Source organism: Engraulis encrasicolus, chromosome 20 (genome assembly GCF_034702125.1).
Source record: "Engraulis encrasicolus isolate BLACKSEA-1 chromosome 20, IST_EnEncr_1.0, whole genome shotgun sequence".
Lineage (NCBI taxonomy): Eukaryota > Metazoa > Chordata > Actinopteri > Clupeiformes > Engraulidae > Engraulis > Engraulis encrasicolus.
In genome coordinates this window covers 29,619,341-29,638,150 of record NC_085876.1, presented here as the reverse complement: position 1 = coordinate 29,638,150, position 18,810 = coordinate 29,619,341, and the positions used below count along the sequence as shown (strand labels likewise).

The following is an 18,810-nucleotide window of genomic DNA, read 5'->3' as shown; positions in this document are numbered from 1 at the left end:
GTGACGTCACGTAGGTGCATTTCCCTCACATTTTTTTTTTCAAAATCAGAAGGGTGCATTTTTTTATGAATGACAAGTTTGAACACATGCCTGTACATTCATTTCATCCCTTGAGATAGCCGCACTGGAAAATTAAATAGTAATGTCAGACGTCCTAAAACCACATTAGAAACGAGGATAGATAGACTCTATATTAAAAATTAATGTTCACCATGCTTGCAACCTGTTGGAAGTGGAACATGTCACATGTGATGATAGCCTAAACTAGATTACTTTGTCATTTCACCCTTTCTGTATTGAATAACCATTGGTATCATAATGCCTAAAGCCAGTGGTGGTGCATTTTTCCCTCAATCTTAATTCACTTCAAAAAAAAATCTGCAGTAAAAAAAATGACAAAGCCTGATTGAGGGAGCCCAAGCGTGGGATGCAAATGCACCACTGAATTCCCTTTTCTGGCACCTATGTCCTATGTATTTTGTGCTGTTCAAACTTCAAATAGGCCTAGATCATGTAGGCTAAGCCAAATTACTTACACTAACAGTAACTTTCTAAAATTATTTCAGAAGGTACTTCAGGATATCCAGAGAAGCAGTTAGGCCTATATTAGACCAAGATATTAGCCATAATGTTCAATATGATATTTTGTAATCTGATTCTCATGGTTAATATGAAATATTCTCATGGAGTTAATGCAGAAAATTGCAGGCCTAAGTTAAATTGACTTGACTTTTAGGCAAGCTATGATGGCAAAATTATGATCAAGTTTTGTCAATATTTGTCTTGATTCGAAACTTTAATTAGGCATAGCCTACAGTTTCACAAAGTTGGAACTAAGTAAAGATATTCAAGCTACAGTGTCAGTGCAGTCAAACATCATTCTAGTGGTCCGGTTGGCGAGCGGTATGGAGTAGTGGTGTTTTTTTGGGCTCCTGCCACACAACTTCTTTCTGACCATCTACTACTTGCTCAAATTTACTCAAATCAGTGACTACAACTCGTCTTAATGTGTTTTAAGCACACTGCTAGCCGATATGTCTTCTAAACCAAGCAAACAGGACAAGAAAAAAGAACAAGTTTCTGCCGCCGTCGACAACGCTACGTTGGCTAGCATGCTACACAGCCTCAAAGCGGACTTGCTAACTAATCCAGACTCGCTTTCAGCAAGATTTGAAAACAAGCTGGGTGCCATTGAAACGAAGCTTGACGGGATTCAGTCTACAGTGAACAATCATGAACAGCGAATTTCTGATGTGGAATATGGGCTGAATGATTTACAGCGTCTGGAAGCACAGGTGATTGCCCTGGCTGATGACAATGCAAAGCTGAAAGCTAAGGTCTTAGACCTGGAGGGGAGAAGCAGGCGGTGCAATCTTCGCCTCATAGGACTGCCTGAATCGATTGAAGGTACGAGACCAACGGTGTTTTTCTCCAATCTTTTGGTTGAGGTACTGGGGAAAGATGTGCTGCCTTCCCCTCCAGAACTTGAGAGAGCTCACCGTGCGCTCAGAGAAAAACCAGCCGAAGGAGAAAAGCCCAGAGCGGTAATCATTTGTTTTCACAAGTTTCAAACGAAAGAGGCAGTGATCCGTTCAGCCCGGCAAAGACGAGACGAGCTGAAGTACAATGATGCGCCGGTATACATTTACGAAGACTACACCCAAGAAGTACAAGAACAACGCGCAGAATACAAAGAAGTGATGCAACAACTCTACATGCTTCAGCTCAAGCCTTCACTGAAGTTTCCTGCGCGACTGTCTATCAAGTCGGAAAATGGCAAAAGACGGCATCTAAAATCGGTGAGAGCAGCTGAGCAGTTTCTGGCCACGTACAACGCTGCTTCGAGGACGGAGGAGGACTGATTCAAGCCGGCCCAGCTGAGGTGGTAAATTTTGTTTATCTACGAGACGGGTGAGCCGAATGCAGTCAAGTAACGTTGGTGTGAGTTTAAAAAAATGTGAGTACAGAGACACTGCGACTGCTACGGGCTATGTTTTGTTTCACTTTCATTATGTCACCGTGCGCCCTTGGACATAAGTTTGGACTGCCTGTTCAATCACTGCCTATGGGAAAGACTAGGAATCGTAGTGACCTCACCTCTGTGTCGTAACAGTATCTTTATTTTTTTGTTTTGTTTACTGAAGCTTTAATGTGTAGGCTAAATATGCATGAAACGGCGTGAAGTTTAACACACACTGTTCTGTGTGTTTTTTTTTTCTTTTCTTCAGAGCTAGGCTACTGTTATTGCCTAGTCTATGTTCACTCATTTTAGAATCATCCGTGTAGAATGGTTAAATTTACTTTTCTATAAACACACTTAAATTATTGTGTGGTGGGAATAGAGAGAGTGGAGTAGAGCCCCGGGAGTTTTTGCTAAGTGAAGATGGCACGTTTGTGCAGGGATTATGGGTATAAGGGGTTACTGGGAGTGGGTTGTACTGGGGACAGGTGGGCACAGGGCTTTTATTTTATTTTTATTTTTGTTTTGGTTTTTCCCCTCCTTTCTTTTTCTCCTCCCTTTCTATCTCTCAGATATTGTGCTCTTGCAGGTGCTTCTTTTTCATGCACATTAATATCATGGTGTATTGTGTATAATTCACACAGAATTCAATGTTTACATGGATAGTAAAACGTCAATGAATAATATCCGTTTCATATCATGGAACGTCAAAGGGGCAAACCAAGCAACAAAAATAAATAAGATTATGTCCCATATTCAGGGGTTGAGACACACTTGCGTACAGAGGAAATTCTACGTATTAAAAGGGGCCAGTTTAATCAACTATATCATTCCAAGTTCAGTGACAGGGCTAGGGGGGCTGCAATTTTGATTCAACGTCACATTCCATTTCAGTTAGAAAAACTTGTAGCTGACTCATCTGGTAGGTTTGTCATAGTATCAGGACAGCTGTGTAACACCCCTGTTATCTTAGCCAGTGTTTATGCACCAAACTGGGATGATGATAAATTCATATCTAAGTTTTTCACATCCATGCCCAATATTGACACTTATCAGGTAATTGTAGGCGGGGACTTCAATTTTGTGCAGCACCCCAATTTGGACAGATCTTCAACCAGACCACACCCCCTTACAAAGTCAGCCAAACTACTTTCATCCACTGCATCACAGCTGGGTTTTTCAGACCCATGGAGATTTAAATTTCCAGACAAGAAATCATTTTTCTTTCTTTTCACCCGTCCATCATTCTTATTCTAGAATAGACTTTTTCCTCTTAGACAACAGGTTACTCTCTAATATATGCTCATGTGACTATCATAGTATTATAATTTCAGATCATGCTCCCACATCTCTAGACATTTCATTTCCAACTTACAGACGTCCTCTGAAGCGATGGAGATTCAACTCAAGTCTACTAGCTAATGACCTCTTTGTTGATCATGCAACAAACCGCCTCTCAAGTGTTTTTTACAATAAATGACACTCCCAGATGTATCAAGGGGCACTTTATGGAAACTTACAAGGCATATTTTAGAGGTTATGTAATTTCTTATACAGCTTACCTTAAGACAACAAATGTGAAAAGACAGACAGAGTTAACACAAATGATCCTTGAAGTCGATAATGAGTATTCTACAAACCCAGATCCTGCACTCTACAAAAGACGGTTGCAACTTCATTCTGAACTAGGTCTGTTAACCACTAGTGAAGCAGAATTGCAACTGCGTAAATCCCAACAGAAATTCTTTGAGTCAGGAGATAAGGCTGGCAAACTCCTTGCCCAACAATCCAGAACAGCTGCTGCCTCTAGGCTAATCCCAGCAATAAAATCACCATCTGGTACCACCCTTACTGACCCAAAAAGTATAAATGAAACATTTGCAAAATTTTATTCTGATCTATATACATCTGACCACCCGCAGTTGAATACTCCAAATAAATTTAAGGACATTGTTTTCCCAACAATAGAAGAAGAGTGGGTAGATAAATTAGCTAGCCCAACATCTCCATCTGAGGTTGCAAGTGCGATCAGGGCTTTACAAAGTGGCAAGTCACCGGGCCCAGATGGTTTCACCGTAGAATTTTTCAAGAAATATTCCCCATTTATCTCTAAAATTTTAAGTGATGTATATAATGAGGCTTTGTCTGCTGGCCGACTACCCCCGACTTTAAATGATGCTACTATTTCTTTACTACTAAAAAAGGATAAGGACCCACTACTCTGTAGTAGCTTCAGACCCATATCACTCTTAAATGTTGATTACAAGATTCTTGCTAAACTTTTATCTCTTCGTCTCAACAGATTCTGCCAGAAATTATCTCTCCAGACCAAACGGGTTTTATGTTGGGTAGACACTCATTTCATAACACTAGAAGGCTTTTCAATATACTCAACACCTCCAGCTCCAGCATACCAGAGGTTGTGGTGTCGCTTGACGCGGAAAAAGCCTTTGACAGGGTAGAATGGGACTTCCTGTTTCAGGTGATGGATAGATTTGGGTTGGGCTCTGGCTTCAGTTCATGGGTCAAATTGCTATATTCATCCCCAGTTGCTTCTGTACAAACAAACAATACATTCTCTCCTCCTTTTCAACTCCAACGTGGTACAAAACAAGGTTGTCCACTATCCCCTTTATTGTTTGCCATAGCTATTGAACCGTTAGCGATCTGGTTGAGATCTGATCAGGGGTTTCAAGGTATCCTTCGCCACAACACTGAACATAAATTATCTTTATATGCCGATGACTTGCTCCTTTATGTGTCCAATCCATCCACTTCACTCCCTGTCATCTTAGACATCTTAAAAAAGTTTGGCCAATTGTCTGGCTACAAACTCAATTTTGGCAAAAGTGAAATATTTGCATTAAACGAGTCAGTTGGGGTTCTCCCAGACAGCATTTGTCCTTTCAGAAGGGCAGACAATAGTTTTAAATACTTAGGTGTAATCATAACCAAGACTCTTACAGACACTTTTAATAAAAATTTTGTCCCTCTGCTTGGTAAGGTTGAGTATGACTTTAGTAGATGGTCAACCCTTCCTCTGTCGTTGGCTGGCAGAGTGAACCTTGTTAAGATGGCCATATTGCCAAAGTTTCTCTATCTCTTTCAGCATATTCCTGCACTCATTTCAAAAAAGTTTTTTGACAAATTGGACAAATCAGTGTCTAAATTTCTCTGGGCAAGTAAACCTGTGCGTATGCGGAAAAAAATCTTACAACTACCCAAAAGAGTAGGGGGTCTTGCTCTGCCCAATTTTTTACATTATTACTGGGCAGCCAATATTCATAAATTGCTATATTGGACCGACCAATCCACGACCAACCAGCCTGCTTGGGTAAAAATGGAACTGTCTTCTTCTCAGTCCTCATTGAGGGCATGGCTTTGCTCCCCCCTCACTTTATCAACGGTGAACGCAAGCCAAAATCCAGTAGTCAAACAATCCCTCAAAATCTGGTTGCAATTCAGAAAGCATTTTGGCTTGAGAGACTGCTCAATTTATGCACCAATACTAAACAACCATAACTTCAAACCATCTACTATGGACTCTGCTTTTAAATTGTGGCATGACAGGGGCATTGTGTCAATTAATGATCTTTATGATGGTGGCACATTTATGTCCTTTGCCGGTTTATCGACCAAATTTAAACTTCCTCCCTCTCACCTCTTTAGATTTTTTCAAATCAGAGACTTTGTTCAGAAAAATTACCCTGAGTTTCCAAATCTTCCTGTACAGACTGTAGCTGATAACCTTTTCTTGATGGACCCCAATCAGAGGGGAAATATTTCACAAATTTTTAGGGCGCTAGACTCCACTACCGCTGTCTTTCCTCAACAAACAAAAAACAAGTGGGAGCAAGATCTAGGTCTGACTCTTGAGGAGGACCAGTGGACTAATATCTTACAACTGGTACACAACTCCTCTATCTGCGCACGACATGGTCTAATCCAATGTAAATTAATACACAGGATTTACTATACAAATCACAGACTGTCAAAATTCTACCCCAACGTTGCAGACACTTGTAATAGATGTAACCAGACTCCTGCTGACCTCATACACATGTTTTGGTCATGCCCGAAGCTGAAAACTTTTTGGTCTGCCATATTTGGTACCCTCCACAAGGCCTATGATGTGGGGGAAGATCCCCATCCTCTCCCAGCCATTTTCGGTGTAATTCAAACTAAATCTTATTCTAGCAAAGTCCAACACTGTATGACTTTCTGTTCTTTACTGGCAAGGCGTTTAATTTTGCTTAACCGGAAACACACTGCACCCCCCTCTTACAGTCGTTGGGTTAAAGAAATTCTGTTTTACTTGAAGTTGGAAAGGCTTAGGTTTTCCCTTAATGGCTCATTGAGTAAATTGAACAGGACCTGCTGTCCATCATAGACACTCTAGACATTGAACCAGAAGAGACACAGATCTGAGGTTTCTATTTTTTTTTAATCATTATTATTATTTTGTTACTATTTGTTTATTTTGTATTATTATTTATTCATTCTTATCCCCTTAAGTTTTTTTTTTATTTATTTATTTAATTTTTATTATTATTATTTTTAAATCTCTGTCATTAATCCTTTTTCTTCCTGTCATTTGTAATTTTAATTGAATTTCATTCATGCGCTGTGCTTAACATGGGGTTGTTGGGGATGTGGGCGTGGGAGGGGCGGGAGGGTGAATGTTTTTTCTGAAAATGTTAAAAAGAAAAGTGAGCAACTTTTTATGTTTGGGGTTCACCCCATCCTTTTTGAGTCTTTGTAATGCTATTGCTCAATAAAGAAATTAAGAAAATAAAGAAACATCATTCTAGTTTCCTGTTTTCATCCAGACTAGTGAGACGATGTTGTTGACTATGGCCGCCACCAAATACAATCTTGTCAAACATGACGTGAGTGATCTATCCTCTACAAGTCTTCTGTTGTCCAGTCTTGCACTTTAAATGTCTGTATGAGCACTGTCTATGTCCATACTGTCTTAAGTCCATGTATAAGTACTGTCTATGTCTATACTGTCTATGTCCTTACCTAGATTAGTCTATGTCTGTATGGGAAAGCAAGAAATGTAATTTCAAATTCTTTGTATGACCAGTGCATGTAAAGAAATTGACAATAAAACCTACTTGACTTGACTTGACTATTAGCAGCATGCATGGATTATGAACTTACATACCACCAGCCAGAGATGACTGTCTCTGGACCGTTAAAATACAGCTTACCGGTATCTAAAGAACCTACGTATGAAATATGCACATCTAAAGAACCTATAAAATATGCACATCTAAAGAACTCTGCCATAAAATACAGCGCATCTAAATAACTCTGGACCTATACAACAAAATAGTCCTGGATCCTGGACGGTCGTGGACCTACTACAACATACTGGACATCTGAAGCACTCTGGACCTACATCTGAAGGGTTTCTGAACCTACAACATACATTATAACTAAAGGCTTGTGAACATACAAAATGCAGTACATTGAACGGGTTCTAAACCTATAGCATACTGTATCTGAAGGGTTCTGGCCTAAATGGCCACTGGTAGGAGATGACCGCCTCTGCCAACAGCATACAGGACATCTGAGCCTTTCTGAACCTACATCATACAGATCTTAAGGGGTTCTAAATCTACAGTACATGTGAATCTACAACATATGACATATGAAGGGTATTGAACCTATAGTAAATCTGAAGGGTTTTGAACCTACCCCCAGCAGCCGGAGACGACGGCCTCTGCCTGCGGCCAACGGGGGCAGAGCAGCTGATGGTCTGCGAGATCTTGAACTCCACATATCTCCTCTTGGACATCCTGCGCTGCAGTGGCCGTCCGAGTCCGAGTGGTGGCCAAGAGACAGTCCCAGTGGTGGCTGCGTCCGTGTCCGACTGTTGCCCGCTTCTGTGTGGAGGTGGCAGTCCAGGTGGGGGCCACGTCTGCATCAACTGTTGTCTGCCGAATGCGCACTCGTGTTGGGCTTGTCTTGCTGGGGTTGTAAGTGTGTGTGTGCGTGTGTGTGTGTGTGTGTGTATGTGTGTGTGTGTGTATGTGCAGCACTGTTTGGATACAAAATGACACCTGTCCGTCCAGTCCCCCAGTTGGCTTAGTGTGTGTGTGTGTGTGTTGTGTGTACTGGGAGACCAACTGAAAGTTTTTCAGCATCCATTATTTATGGGTGAGGAGCAGCGTGTCACCTGGTGTAACTCAAGTGGCCCATTGCAGCCTGGCAGGGCCGGCACCAACATACACAGGGCTCCAGCGCAAAACAATGATAGGGCCCTCCATGGTCACAATAGGGCCCCCACCACCAATACAAGAGGGCCCCTTGCGAGGCCTGCCATGGTCACAGCAGGGTGCCCCCCACCAATAGGGATTGCCCACATAACGTCATTGCGGTGCAGGCCCCTCACTGTGGCAGAGCTCAGGGGCCTATATAGTACAAAGCTGGTTCAAGAGTAAACCAGGTTCAGTTAAGAGGTAAATCATCTAATTAAAGGGGGGGGGGGGGCAATGGGGTATGTTGTCCCGCACCCAGAGCGATGAGCTGCTCAGAATTGAATCCCAATCACATTGTATGTACATTAATGGGGGGCCCTTTATGATGGCTTTGTCCTGGGCCCAGTCAAAGCTGTCAGTGGCCCTGGTACCCTCTTTACATGCAGTAGGTTTCTTGTATACAAACAATCCGGTCTGCACACGGCACGCAGCTGAGGATCCCTCTACTACCTCTGAATGTTTTGGACACTGCTGTCACTCAGAAAATGCACTCACGTGATTGGTTGCTTAGCATCTTGACCCTCCTGACACCCTCAATGTTTGTTACTGTAATGGGAAACCTATCTATAAAAGAGGGCCTTGGGCACAGGGGCAAATACCCCACTCACCCCCCTATAGCTCTGTCCCTGCAGCTGGCTCTGCACACCATTGCATTGCAGGCCGCTTTGTTTACTGGTGATCAATGGAATGGCACTAGTTAAAACTGTCACTGATGAATATCCCAGGACAAATTCAGAAGTTACTTGTGTGTCACATAAAGAGTATGACTAGTGTCACTGTACCAGTATACTGTATAAATACACAATATATAGGCCTACAGTTCACCACAGTAGCCTATGGGATTAGCATACTGTGTGACCAACTGGTCTTAAATAGCATGGTGAGAGAATGTTTTCAAAGTGAGCTGGAATGGTTGCTGTGCCTCGACACTCAATTTTCAATTCTCACAATCAGATATTTTTTTATTTGAGAATATTCTATTTTTATCATTTTTGAACACAAGTTCATACATGATTAGGCAAGTAATCAGCCACATGTATAATTCTCTGTTTTATGGTAATTTTATGATTCATGATGGAAGCCCTTCACCCTCTCGCCTCTCAAAAACCAAACCAGTCTGATATCAAAACAGGCTGAGTGGCCTTACCTGGAAGAGCTAATTATCCTGAAATAAAGCATGCATGAAAGACACACACACAGGAAATTGGCATCGCGGAGAAGGGTGCACTCGGAGATGGAGAGTCGGAGCGTGGTTAGGTGCAAATGACACAGGGGGGATGTCAGTCGTGGATGAAAAAAGTGATTACGGTAGGTCTCCACGACCAGACGAGACTTCAATAAGTGGGGATGAGCGAGGATCACAAAAAAACAGAACACCTCACACACACACACGCTCTCTCTCTCTCACACACACACACACACACACACACACACACACACACACGCACACGCACACGCACACGCACACACACACGCACACGCACACACACAGCAAGCGGCTGAAAGAAAGACAGAGAGGAGCAGAAGGGAGTGCAATTTGAATAATGAACATAGCACATGTGATAGTGTAGTGGCTGTTTGAATAATGCATGAGTAAGGCTCCAGAGCGGAGAGAAGAAGAGAGAAGAGAGGAGAGGAGAGGAGAGGGGAGGAGAGAGAAGAGAGGAGAGGAGAGGAGAGGAGAGGAGAGGAGAGGAGAGGAGGGGAAGGAAGAAAGGAGAGGAGAGAGAAGATAGGAGCGGAGAGGAGAAGAGAGGAGAGGGGCAGTGGTGGTTCTAGACCAAAAGTCAATTGTATTTTATATTATATTGACCATTGACAGTTATGTACAGGGGCCGCAACAGGGTCCAGGAGTAACTACAGGGGCCGTGGTCCACCCTGGCCCGCCATCTAAAATCGCCTATGGAGAGGAGAGGAGAGGAGAAGAGAGGAGAGGAGAGGAGCAAGAACATGAGAGGAGAGGAGAGGAGCAAGAACATGAGAGGAGAGGAGAGGAGCAAGAACATGAGAGGAGAGGAGAGGAGCAAGAACATGAGAGGAGAGGAGAGGAGAGGAGAGCATAAGGACCACTGTGATGCTTCTCTAATAGGTGGAGGACTCAGGCCTCAGCTGGTAGACGTACAGCTGAAATAGATAGGCCTACATAAGGGCAGCTGCAGTTCAGTGAGCTAGGGTATACAGCTTGGGGATTGAACAGCTGCTATACATAATGGAGTATTCAAAAAAATTGGGCGCATTAGAAAAGTCCCTGCAGGCCCTGCCGTGATCAACTGGTAGGGCACTTGCCTGCCATGCGGCTGATGATACTTTCCTGGAGCGGGTTAGTTCTTACAAATATCTTGGTATTTGGCTAGACCAAAAGCTCACATTTGAGGTACACATAAATCATCTTTTAAGAAAACAAAGACCTAAGGTTGGTTTTTATTTTCATTTGAAAAAATGTTTTTCATTTTTAGCAAGAAAAATGCTGATTCAAAGTACTTTTCTCTCAGTGTTGGATTATGGGGATACAATTTATATGCATGCGCCCTTATGTCTCCTCGAGAAGCTGGATGCTGTTTATCATTCTGCATTGCAATTTGTAACAGGTGCCCCCTCAAGAACCCACCATTGTGATCTGTACTCTAAAGTCCAATGGCCATCCTTGTATTTAAGGCGTAAATTGTTACGTTTTATTGCAAAGGCACTGTTGGGCAAACTTCCCTATTATATCTGTAATTTATTGACTTTTTGTACTTTATCTTGTGACACACGTTCCTCTCACAAGTTAGTCACTTACCCATGTTCTTGGTTTACCAGGTGAGCTGCCTGCTGCTGTTGCTGCTGCTGCTGATACTGATGCTGCTGTTGTTGTTGTTGTTGATGATGATGATGATGATGATGATGATGATGATGATGATGATGATGATGATGATGATAGGCATAGGCTACAATACTAGCCTATTCATTTATTTATCTAAATACGCATATTGCCAATGCCAAAGTTACTACAATCGAGGTTACATTTCTGCGTGATATACAATGTAGGCCTACATTGTGTCATGGAACACTCACGACACTCTGCTCACGATACCTCAGTCTCAGAGCCTTTAACATTTTTTTTTTTTTTAATCACATCTAAGATTTCGATACAGCCTACGGCTCTGATACTTCACAGAGCCGCTCAGATACTTCATGTCATGCTGCCATCTATCGTCCATTTGCAATATTGCTTGATGCTTGTCCTACTCCCAAACACTAGAGGTCCTCATCAAAATGAACCATTGGTGCGAATACTTGTGTTTTTCGTACAAGCCCTTGTCCTGAGAAAACCTTTTCAGTGTTTGTCGGAAGAGAAACTAAACAATTACATTAATTTTCTTCTATCAATGGCTTCTACGCTCCAGCGATACAAGTGGTGAGTGAAATGTACATAATCTAAGAAAAGTGTCTTCAATGAAACATTTCAGGGACTTAAATTATGCACTATGGCGATGCTGACAGCACAATATCTCTGTCAGTAGGCTACCTACGCACTACGCAATGGCTTGCGAATTTAACTCTTGTTAACTTGTAGAAAAGTGACTGGGGATGTTTTGTAATACACCCGTCATTCGGAGGATGAATGTGTCCAACAATTGCCCAATTTGCTTGAAATGGGACAGGTAGGGTAATGTCTGCTAGTCATTTCGTCACACTGTCAGTGTGTAGGCTACACGTGCGTAAAACATTTACATTTTAATATAATCGTATCTACTACAGCCAGATAGTCTTGGTTACTGGATTGGATTGATCTGGTAGAAGAGTCAAGATGCACTGCCACCCATTACATCCACCACAAGACACAGACAGACAGAGTGGTTGGGGAGTTGGTCTTTCAGTCTGGGGGTGGTAGGTTCGAATCCCACGTGACAACAATGTAGTACCCTTGAGCAAGGCACCTAATATCCAACATTGTTCCAGGAACTGCAACCAATAGGCCTACCCTGTCAATAACTAAGTTGCTTTGGATAAAAGCATCAGCTAAGTGTAATGTAATGTAATGTATGAGACCAGCGCTTACTTTTATCTTTCTCTGTGTCAACGCCTGCAGGCTCACCATTGAGTGACGATGGCAGTGGCCATGTCACGCGTCAGGGCTGCCCTGATGCTCCACAGAGCCGTCCCTCAGCCTCAGCAGTGTCTCCTGGCGTCTCTTCAGCTGGCCAGGACATTGGTCTGCAAGGCTGTCGAAACGCCCCCTGCAGCAGAGACGCCACCGGAGGCCGAGAAAAATACGGAGAACAAGCTCCTGCTGGACAACCTGAAGGTTATCTATCTAGTCTGTCTGTCTATCTGTGTGTCTAATCCTGTCTGGAGTGTGCATCTGCTTGTTAGTTGTTGTTTAGCTGTCCGTCCTCTTTTTACTTTACTTTTACCTGCATTACATTACATTACATTTTTAAACTGATGATTTTATCTGAAGCGACTTACAAAGAAGACGCACAACAAGCGAATAGTCAATACATGACTGACGTGATGTAGAACCTGCAACCAAATCTACCTTCAGACATAAATAAAGTCACCTTACCTTACCTTACCTAGGTGCTTAAGGAGAGGAGTCAGCTAAGCATAGTGTAGTGTAATTTAATGTAACTCAGGTCCTGGGTTAATGTAATGAATTGTAACTCAGGTGTTGGTGTGGAGTGGACTTGACGATGGCTCAGTGCAATGTAATTTAGTATAATGTAAGTTTATGTATTTTTACTCAGGTGCTTGGTGTGGACTTGACAATGGCTCAGTGTAATATAATGTGATGTGATGTAACTCAGGTGCTGGGTCTGAACGTAACGATGGCTAAGTGTAGTGTAATGTAATGTATTGTAACTCAGGTCCTGGGTGTGGAGTAGACTTGACAATGGCTCATTGTAATGTAATTTAGTATAATGTAATTTCATGAAATCTAACTCAAGAGCTTGGTGTGGACTTGACAATGGCTCAGTGTAATATAATGTTATGTAATGTGACGTCATGTAACTCAGGTGTTGGGTGTGGACGTGCCGATGGCTCGCAAGCGTCAGCCGGGTGTGCTCAGGAGGACGGAGACTAACGAGCACGGGCTGGTGACCTTCCTGAAGGCCAAGGGCGCGGACCGCGAGACCGTGGCCAGCATCATCTCGCGTTTCCCACGCGCAATCACACGCTCCAGACAGCACCTGGAGGAGCGCTGGCAGCTGTGGCGCAGCGTCTTCCAGAGCGACCAGGAAGTGGTCAGCATCCTCCACCGCTCGCCCGAGTCCTTCTTCCGCTCCAGCGACAACGACAACCTGGAGAAGAACATCGTGTTCCTCAGCTCACTGGGACTCGACTCCAGGTGCAGTGGCAACATTTCCTTAATTGGGTTCTGTAGCAGAGACTCCAACCTGGACTTTCTGGGGTAGTAAACTGGGGCTCTGACCCGCTACACCAAAGAGCCAGACTCGTTGGCGTGACAGTCAGAACACACCCACAAGCTTAAGCTTAAGTTACAATACCTTTTACTGTAACCTGTTCAGTGTGGTGGGTCAGAACCTATTCCTGAACCTGCTACTTTTTAGTCTTCATGCTGCCGAAAAACCTGAATGGGAGGTGAAAGAGTCATGACTCATGAGTTTGATTTACACTGTAAATTGTCTGATGCATATTTAGCTATTTTGGCGAGAGTAACTATAGTAAATGCAAATGTAGTGTAATGCCTTACATTTTAAATATAGTAACATTGTAATGTAAGGGGTTACTTTAAAGAAGACAGTAACATGTAATCAGAAATGCATTATAGTTTTGAGTAACTTGTCCAACACGGCCTATAATTTGGCTCTATCTCCAGGGATCTCCATCGCTTGCTCACCACGGCGCCCAGAACCTTCTCCAACAGCGTGGAGCTCAATCGTCAGATGGTCGAGCTGCTGCAGGACATCTGCCACACTCTGGGGGGCACCCAGCCCAGTAAATTCGCCAAGGTCATTGCATTATTTTGGTTTATTTTGCTTTGATGTTATTATTTCGGTGTTATGCTGCTATGCCTTTCAACATGTATTAAATCGATGCGGTGCCATTTCTGGAAAGAAGCTCTTTTTACACCTCCCCTTGAGTTAAATGATAAATTTTTCCTGTACTTCCAGCTGGTCTCTGAGTCTGTCATTGCAAATTTTACCTCCATGCTAGCATATAGTTATTGAATCTTATGGGTTCAGATGGACCCATAAGATTGCATGATAATTGCTAGCTTGTAACTAGAAGTAGCATCACCAGTCTGAGAGAATGGCTGAGAATGGCTTTCTACTGTTTTACTACCTATCTTACTGTTTTAACATGCTAGTATTTTAACATTATGTGCTGCAGAGTGCCCTTGGGTATCATGAAAGTCACTACAAATTAAATTATTAATTTATTATAGTTATTAACTAATTATTTGTTAATTAATATAATCACTATATATTCTATTTATTTATTATACTTAATTTTAATGTAAAGTTATTACCGGTATATGTATTCATTTATTATATACTTAGTTATTAATTGTTATCATTTATTATTCGTTATTAATGTATTATTCATTTCTTATCAAGGCGGTGATCTCGAAGAACCTATACATCCTGATCCGCAGTACCAAGCGTGTGGAAGCCAACGTGAAGTTTTTCCGGGAGGCGCTGGGGCTGCGCGACTCCCTGCTGCTGGCGTTCCTGCAGGGCAGCGGCGCGGACATCCTGGACATGTCACACGACATCCTCAGGAGAAACTTCCGGATGCTGCAGGAGAAGCTGACGTCCGTGGGCGGCAGCAAGAAAGACTCGATCACCATCATTGTAAACTATGCCTCCGTGCTCTACCTGTCGCCCGAGCGCCTCAGTGAGAAAGTGGACTGTCTGCTGAGGGAAGGGATCTCGGTCGGGCAGATTGTCCAGAAGCCAAAGGTTCTGGACTTCAGCCTGGAGAACCTGAAGTGGAGAATGGATGAACTGAGGAAGCTGCACTATGACTTTGGCATCAACGGCATTACAGTGCTGGACACCAGTAAGAAGAGGTTTGAGGCCAAATTGATAAAGCTTAGTGCCCTTGAATGATTATTTTATTTATGTTTGTCTGGATGAATGATTTCATGGTGTAATGAATGAGTGCAGAATAAAATGACTATTTTGGGAAGCAAGTTCAGTTCTGTTTTGTTGTGTTATACTTCTTGTGATTGGTGGCTGGTCAGTCTTTCATGGTGAGTTGCTGCAAATCATTAAAGAACATGTGAACATTTGTTTTTTTATGTGAGGATTCTTCATGTAGCCACTGGCCTCTATGGTCCTGTGTGCTTGTGTGAGTGAGAGAAAGGTGCGACTGAAACATATATCATGAAACATATGTCAGTCCCACGTTATCCATGGGATGGACAGATATAAGTATATAGACCATTATTGACTTGTGACTAAAAGTATCCAATCCTCATTTTGTGTCATTACAAAAGTCTCTCCCTTTCTATCAAGAAGTGCCAGTACAGCAAGGCTGAGCAATTAGCGGTCCAGGGGCCAAATCTGGCCCGTCATCAATTATACTCGGCCCGCCAGATGCAGCAAATAGCAGTGCAGTGCAGTGTACTTTTGGTTCCATGGCTTTTGATAACAAATTTTTGAATTTATAGCTAGCAGTTTTCAGGTAATGAAAAAGGGTATAACAATAAACAACTGGCAACTGCATTAGGTATGTAGGCCTATGGCAGGTTGCTAAGGCAGGTCACCATCATGAGAGAGACGGCAGGAGATGTAGTAGTTGGCTTATCAGTAGGCCTACATTGAAGAAAGTGAATGTTTTAAATTGAAATCAAATTAAATGAAATCAATTGTATTTATCCTAAATAACACTTTTTTAATTTCTAATGTAATAGAAGAAGAAAAAAAACTGAAAAACTTAACCAGTTGAAATCATGGCCACATAGCCCCGCGTCCAAAACTAATTGCCTACCCATTAGCCTAATATTATTGGAATTTCTTGTGCTTGTAATGAAGCCCTCTACAAACTTAACATTTTAAGCAAATATGTGCATTTTAATGACCTCTGTTGTATTTGGAATGCACTGAAAAGGCATTCCCTCTTTTGCAGAAAAAGTAGCTCCTGTAGCGCAGGCATAGATAGTGGGGTCGTCATAGGCTCAGTCATTTCAAATTGGTGTTAAAGTTTGGTTTTCATTTCCAAGTTGAAGTTTTGGGTCTATAGAACAATTTGAGTTCGAGTGTCAAACACACAGATAACAAAATGGCCTGCGGGGGGCGCTCTAAAATATATAAACTGCTATAACTTTTGATTGGTTAAACCAAATTTAACATATGAGCTATGTATGGATTCAGCATGAAGAGGAGAAACCGGTGAGCTAAGTAATGTTACCACATTAAAGACACGCTATGTAAAAGACACACTTTTAGCCAATGGACAGCTAAATCCGGGCTTTTTTTAAGATAAAGGGTGGAAATGCCCTCAAAGTTGCAATGAAAAATAATTTATTGTTACAAGTTATTGTAAACAAAGCCTGGGTTATCACTTAACTTGATTTGTTCAGAATATCCCTGAAGCATAGATAATAATAGGATACCTATACACAAATATGGCTCCATATAGCCTAAGTTATGTGATATTTAGCACCCAACTTGCACCTTTGAGTGTATGAATTTAGGAACATGAGTACCAGCTTTTTGTTCCAATCAAGCCATAATTTTATTCACAACTTAAAAACTTTATATCTGGAAGAAAGTAAATCAATAATAATAATAATAATAATGATAATAATAATAATAAATACTATGGGGAGCATCATTTTTTCCTGCATTCAAAAAGAAAACAGAAGACCATAGGGCTAACATTTATTCCAATACTCCACTCTACAATAACTATGACAGAGAACAGATGCAAAAACAGTCAGTGGTCAGTCTTAGAAATTGCATGTACACTTGCACAGACGTGTGCACTTTAACTCTGCCTTTATGAACTTGCACCGAGATCTGGCAGGTCTATTTGTACAAGTACTAGTACAGCTGCACTTCACCTCTAGTTGGAATACATCTTTGGCAACTGCATCTTTGGTAGTGTAGTCCAAATCTGGGAACTGTTCATTTGTTACCAGATTGGCAGGCCTTTCTGGCAAATGCAGATGATAAGAACGGTTTTCATTCCTGTCAGCTGGTAACAAATGGACAGTTATGACAGAGATGTTCTCATAACAGCAGATGATTGTGTCTACCATGTATGAAATAGTCCTATAGTATTATTTAGTATGCTTGCCAAAGGCCTCTGCTTGCTGCCAGCAAGCATACTAATTGTTCTCCAACAGTTTATTTAGTATGCTTGCGGGAAAGCATACCAATTGTTCATCAACAGTTTATTATATTCTACATTTTTCCATTCACCTCGGCCTATGGGAATCCCCATTCATTAGTACGCCGGCTTTGAATCGTTGCAGCGTTCGAGATAGAGACACGGTTCGAGTCCCAAATTGAATGGCTCGAAAAGGGCTCAGGGTGGTGTATTTTTTGCTGGCCTACCCCCTTTCATTCGTTCACCAGACTTGTTTTTCCTCAGTTATCTCTCTGTTTTCCCCCTCATTGAAATTAATGGTAGAATAGTCAAGATGATGATGTCACAAATTGTGTCAGTTACAGTGAGAGGCGACCTGTCCTAGGGTTTTTAAGGTATCAACTAGGTAAAGGCATTGTCAGAGAGGTCTTGGCTCTGAATACAAACTGTGTGAAGATCATAAGCCAACTCGTAAAAATGTTTCGGAGAGAGCAGTTTTAAAATCCCTATGATGTGACCCCATTCACTTACAAAAACAAATGTGTGAACAGCTCAGCGCATAGGCCTGAATATGTCCATTTTTTGACTCAACCATTTGGCCTTGAAAAGTGATCTCAGCTTTGACATGAAGAGCAGGGTTGTGCCATTTGTGTGTCAATATCATCTGACAACTTGCAAAACTTTTGGAGATATGACAGTGTAAAAATAAGGCTGCACATATTATTCAGCTATTGACCGCCAAATTGTCACCTTTAGAATCTTCATTCATACACACACAGGAGGTCTACATTACTTACTGTATCATTGACACACACGCATACAGCCATGTAGAACTTTAGACCTCTGCTGTCACCTGGGCAACCATGGCCTAGTATGCTGCTGTAGCCACTGTATACAGTAAATGGCAGTGGCCTACTGGGTAGGGTGTTGGTCTGTCAGAGGGTTGCAGGTTCGAATCCCACCCTTACCTCTCCCTACCCATCCATTGCTGAAAGGCACCTGAAGCATCTCCACACACACACACACACACACACACACACACACACACACACACACACACACACACACACACACACACACACACACACACACACACCTCTCTCTCTCACAGACAGACAGACAGACACACACACACCCACACACACTCAGACCTCTATCTCTTTCCCTCGTGTTTCTCTGTGTGTATACAACAGCTCTGTGTGTGTGTGCATAAGCCGCAAGCATACTAATAGCATTGTCTCTCCGGAAAGTCTTTTTGTTATTATTATTATTATTATTATTATTATTATTGATGTCTTTTCTTCCAGATACGTT

General features: G+C 42.2%; 1 protein-coding gene across 1 annotated transcript; it reads left to right on the top strand.

The window, feature by feature from the left end:
- The first annotated feature begins 11,371 nt into the window (after positions 1–11,371).
- LOC134436495 (transcription termination factor 1, mitochondrial) lies at positions 11,372–15,378 on the top strand. The gene is made up of 5 exons (XM_063185750.1): positions 11,372–11,626; positions 12,302–12,517; positions 13,230–13,561; positions 14,054–14,186; positions 14,796–15,378. The coding sequence occupies exons 2-5, from the start codon at positions 12,320–12,322 to the stop codon at positions 15,288–15,290; spliced, it is 1,158 nt and encodes a 385-aa protein (XP_063041820.1). The 5' UTR covers positions 11,372–11,626; positions 12,302–12,319; the 3' UTR covers positions 15,291–15,378.
- Positions 15,379–18,810: the final 3,432 nt, after the last annotated feature.